At 42.7% G+C, this 5,517-nt stretch overlaps 1 protein-coding gene across 2 annotated transcripts in view; it reads left to right on the forward strand.

Annotated features, from left to right (window-relative positions):
* Positions 1-1,033: 1,033 nt before the first annotated feature.
* Positions 1,034-5,517, forward strand: part of WSB2 (WD repeat and SOCS box containing 2) — a 12,017-nt gene continuing 7,533 nt past the window's right edge. Inside the window, exon 1 of one of the 2 annotated variants that reach the window (XM_007455848.1) lies at positions 1,034-1,221. In XM_007455848.1, the coding sequence (XP_007455910.1) occupies positions 1,034-1,221 (188 nt within the window). The remainder of the gene's footprint in view (positions 1,222-5,517) is intronic. The other variant, XM_007455849.1, reaches the window with a different exon arrangement.

Here is a 5,517-nt window from a genome sequence, read left to right on the forward strand (position 1 = left end):
AAACAAGGATTGAATCAGCTTGGTGTTTGAAGGGGGCTGCGTAAATTCCCAGCTGGGGGTGGCGTTGGGGCGGAGGGAAACTTGTCACTACAGGAGAGAAAGAAATAAGGAGAATGGGACTTCCTTCCGCTTTGATAGTGTGAGATCTGGGTATGCTTCTGGGTTGCTAATCTCAGTGGGATTCTCATAAGCAGAAAATGAGTCTAGGTGTGAACTCAGATGAGCTACTTGGGGCACGACAGGGAGGTGTGTGTGGCTGGCATGTGGCGTGCAGGGAGACGACCGGAGAGGAAAGGCTGGGGCTGGTGGGGTGGGCTGGGAGGCCGGGTCTCAGCTGCCTTTATCTGGTAGGCAGGTGGGAGCTTTGGAATGTATTTGAAAGAAATGTCGAGATGTGATGTGCGTTTCAGCTTCAGCAGGGTCCCTGGGGGCAGGAGAAAATGCATCAGGAGAGTCCTGTAAAAGGTAGGGGCGAGATGGGATGAAGGTTTAGGCCAGAACAGAGAGGAGATGGAAGTGGGAGGCCAGATCAAGAAGTCTGAGTGACAGGAAGCAGGGCCAGTGCTGAACATTTTAGCCTTGATGATGGGGAGGATGATGGGGAGTGAGAGGGAGCCTGTGAGTTTCAGATAGTCCTTCTTTCACCTGTTTCCCAGTAGCAGGTTCTTTTGGAGAGACCTTAAGTGCACCTGAAGGCTTCCTGATCAGCACCGTCTGATCCTTGCCTGGCCTGTCTCCTTTCTTCCTCTTCGGGCTTTCATAGGAAAACGAGGCCTCCCTTCACTGGGTTCACTCTTACAAAGGTTACTGTGAGTCGCGGTTAACCAGAAGTCAGTGCCAGAACTGAGTAACCCCACTGGAATTCGGCCTGTGGCTGCTGTTAGTGCCCCAGGTCATTTAAATGACAACTCCCTCCCAGACTGTCACTTTTTGCCAAGGGGAGACCTCGGTGGCTTTCCAGTTTCTGAGTCAGCAAGGTGGTCAGGGGCCTGGTTCTGCCCTTACCCTTGAGGTGAGGGTGCTTGTTTGAAGCATGCTGTCTCCTGCCCCAGAGGAGCCACTGCTGCTGGCCGAACTCAAGCCCGGGCGCCCCCATCAGTTTGATTGGAAGTCAAGCTGTGAAACGTGGAGCGTTGCCTTCTCTCCGGATGGTTCCTGGTTCGCCTGGTCTCAAGGACACTGCATTGTCAAGCTGATCCCCTGGCCGCTGGAGGAGCAGTTGTAAGTTCTTTCACACCCTAGGGAATGAGGGAGTCCTGGGGAACTGAGCGCTGTCCCAGATGACTCCCTGCCCGAGAGCAGGAGAGGGAAGGTGGCCAAAACAGTTCAGGAATTGATCAGTGAGGTTTCCAGGGTCCCACATTCTGTACCTGTGAAAATTAACTCCATCGAGATTATGTTAGCCCTGAGTTTCTTTTTTTTAACAGCTTTGCTGAGATATAATTTACACGCCATACAATTTGCCCATTTAAAGTGTACAGCTAGAGACCCAACTGGGTAGTTAGGCTTGATTATTTGGCAGCTGCTGATTAGGGATGATTCCCCCTTACCAACTAACTGTATTTTAAATTTCTCTAAATTACCTGAGTCCTTTGGAGGCAAACAGACTTGTCTTTCACAAAAAAAATAAATAAAGTGTACAGCTAAGTGACTTGAGAATATTCACAGAGTTGTGCATCCATCACCATGATCAATCTTACAACATTTTTGTCACCCCAAAAAGAAACCCTCTAATCCCCCTCTGCTCTACAGCCCTGAGCAGCCTCTAATCTACTTTCTGTCTTTATAGATTTGCCTATTCTAGACATTTCATACAAATCGAATCATACACTATGTAGTTGGTTGACTGGCTTGTTTCACTTAGGATACTGTTTTCATGGTTATCCATGTTGTAGCATGCTTCATTACTTCATTTCCCTTTACTGCCAAATAATGTTCCATTTTATGGAGACACCACATTTAGTTTATAAGTTTATCCACTGGTGAACATTCAGGTGGTTTTCACTTTTTGGCTATTAGATAATGCTTCTGTGAACACTTATGTCAAGTTTTTGTGTGGATATTTGTTTTTGTATATGTTTAACTGGTTGAGGCACTGTCGGACTGTTTTTCAAAGTGGTTGCACCATTTTACAATCCCACCAGCAATGTTGGAGATTTCCATTTTCCACATCCTGACCAACACTTGTTATCGACTTTTTTTTTTTTTTTTTTTTTTGCGGTACGCGGGCCCCTCACTGTTGTGGCCTCCCCTGTTGCGGAGCACAGGTTCCGGACGCGCAGGCTCAGCGGCCATGGCTCACGGGCCCAGCCGCTCCGCGGCATGTGGGATCTTCCCGTTCCGGGAAGCAGGCGGACTCTCAACCACTGCGCCACCAGGGAAGCCCTCCACTGTCTTTTTGATTATAGTGTAGCCATCCTAGTGGGAGCAAAGTGGCATCTCATTGTGGTTTTGATTTGCATTTCCTTGTTGGCTACTGATCTTGCCCACCTTTTCATGTGCTTATTGGCCCTTTGCATGTCTTCTTTGGAGAAATGTCTATTCAGATCCTTGGTCCATTTTAAAATTGGCTAGTTGCCTTTTTTATTATCAACCAAGTTCAGTTCCTGATATTAGCTAGCTTTTCTTTCTCTGGGCTGGACAAGTCCCAGTATCTGAATGCTGTGAGCTCCCAGTCAGATGGCCCAGCATCAGTATTTTTTTCATTTGTCACAGGGCAACTCTACCTCTGTATTTATTTACTCAGCCAACAGTTGTTGCAGTCGTCCTTGCCTGACCGAGAGCCAGGGGCTGAGAATCCTGAAATAAATCAAACATGGCCCCTGCCCATGAGGGTCTCATTTGTTTTGCTTTAAGCATTTCTTACAAGTAGCATGTTAGATTTAAGTTTTTTATAAGTTCAGTCTGAAACTTGTTGCCTTGATAATAGGTAATGCTGATGAAAATTTGCTGAGATGGGTACTGTGCACACTGCTAGGGTTGAGGAGTATAAATTTGTGCACTTGCTGGAAGGAAGGCCATTTCGAGGACCTTAAAGCTGCTCTTCCTGCGATTAGGAATCTCAGAAATGGGGTCATCTATTTATTTATTAAAAAATTTTTATTGGAGTACAGTTGATTTACAATGTTGTTATTTTCTGCTGTACAGCAAAATGAATCAATTATACATATACATATATCCACTCTCTTTTAGATTCTTTTCCCACATAGGTCATTACAGAATATTGAGTAGAGTTCCCTGTGCTATACAGTAGGTCCTTATTAGTTATCTATATATATAGTAGTGTGTATATGTCGATCCCAATCTCCCAATTTATTTCTCCCGCCACTTCCCCCGGTAACCATAAGATTATGTTCTACATCTGTGTCTCTATTTCTGTTTTGTAGATAAGTTCATTTGTACCATTTTTTTATAGTCCACATATAAGTGATATCACATGATTATTTGTCTTTCACTGCCTGACTTCACTTAGTATGACAATCTCTAGGTCCGTCCATGTTGCTGCAAATGGGAGGTCATCCATTTACATACACTGATTTTCAACATGAAATTAATCATATGGTAGTTAAAAATCAGAAATAGCTTAAAATCTGGTGATGAGAGAACGCTTAAGGAAATTTTGGCATTGCTGTATATTTTTGTAGCCATCAAAGATTGTTGTGTGTGTTTTTTGTTTTTGTTTTTTTTTTAATCACAATTTTCAGTTCCTTCTATACTCAGTTTAATGGTAATGCCAAGATCATTATTTATTGATTCCCCCAGTCTAAATACAAGGGACTCAACTTCATATCCAGACTTAAATCTGATGTAGAGTTATAGTCTGAAAAAGTATTTTTTAAAAAGCATAAAGTGGGAAATCTGTTACTTCCTTGAAAGTCACTCTTGTATTCAAATATATATATTACTATACATAAATATATCTTTCCAGTATTAGGGAAAATGTAAATTTGAGCATTAACCCTTTATGTGTATCTTTTGTTTAATATAATGAAGGGAAATATTGTTTAATATGTTAAATGAGCAGTTTCTTGTTTTAGGGAAAAATCACACATTTTGAAGAATAATAAATTGAGGAAATGCTTACAGTACAAGGCTTACTGAAAAAAGCAAGCTATGAAACTGTATTTGCAGTATGATCCCAAATTTGTTTTTGAATAACATGTGAATGTACACATAAATTAAAAATTCATTGTACAGTGTTTACTGTGGTTAGAGTGGTATTTGGATCTGGGTAATTTTTATAATTTTCTCATTTCCAAAATTTCCCCATGTTTCACTATTAATTTTATAATTTAAAATAATTGTTATTTTTAAAGTCCTTTAAAAGGGGAAATCTGGGGCCTTTATATTCTTGTTAGGATTGTTATACATTTAAAAAATCATATAATGTAGCGCTTTTGATATTGAGCAAATAATTGATAATAACTAGATAAATGTACTACTACTTTTAGAAATAAAATTTCCTGAAAATTCAGTTTTGATGAAGTTAAATTCTCCTAATGACTGTCCCCGGCCCCGAGCGGCCCCCTCCCACAGTCACGTCTGCCACCTCCCATGTAGCTCATCCCTTGAATTCATTGCAGACTCTGAAGTCCAGGGCATGTGCTGAACACTAGGCTAGGACACCCAAGACTTGACTACTAGTTCCCGTTCTGTCCCCGATTTTGTGACCCCAGGAAAGTTATCTCTACCCCTAACATGTTAAATTTATGATAGTAAAATGAATTACTATGTCAATGTGCCTTAATTCCTTTGGAATAAAGTAGCTACGGATGTATCCCTTAATTCAAATACAGAAATCAGGATTTTATTAAAAAAAAAAAACGAAAGGTAACTTGGGAGGTTCTGAGTTGGCCTACAGAGCTCTCCCCATAGCTTGCCTTTTCTGTGCTTCTCCCCTGGATGGCCAACTAAGGCCCCCGAGTCAGGGTTGGGCAGGTCTTTGAAGTGCGTGTGTCAGCCTGGCTGGGGCTGGATGTGGATTGGGCGGGCTTCATTGAAAAGACATTCAGTGTCACATTTCAGATGTTCTGTCAGAATGACAAATTTTCAGACCACGTTTGGCCATTTAGGCCAGGGGTCGGCACACTTTCTCTATAAAGGCCCAGATAGTAAATATTTCTGGCTTTGGGGGCTGTATGTCTCTGTCAAGACAAGTCAGCTCTGCTGCTCGAGCGTGAACACGTCCCTAGGCGAGAGGTGGGCAGAAGAGCCTGGTGGAGGTGGGAGACGGCTTCGCGTACAGAACAGACTGCCATCCCGGGCACACTCCCGCAGCCTCTGCTTTAGAATGACAGACTTTCAGAGCCGAAGGAGCCCACATTTGCCGCAGTCTCTCCCTTCTAGTTCTGTAGGTGAGCTTGCTTAAAATTCTTTAATATATTTCGATGATGCGATTGGCAAAAATGTGACTTACTTAACTTTTCGGGAACAGATGTAAAAGAGGTTCAGCTGCATGTATGTTGGCTATAGGATTTTTCATGGAAATGAGTCCCAGCTTTATCATCACTCTTTTCC

This window comes from Lipotes vexillifer, unplaced genomic scaffold, assembly GCF_000442215.2.
Source record: "Lipotes vexillifer unplaced genomic scaffold, Lipotes_vexillifer_v1.1 scaffold970, whole genome shotgun sequence".
NCBI classification, from domain to species: domain Eukaryota; kingdom Metazoa; phylum Chordata; class Mammalia; order Artiodactyla; family Lipotidae; genus Lipotes; species Lipotes vexillifer.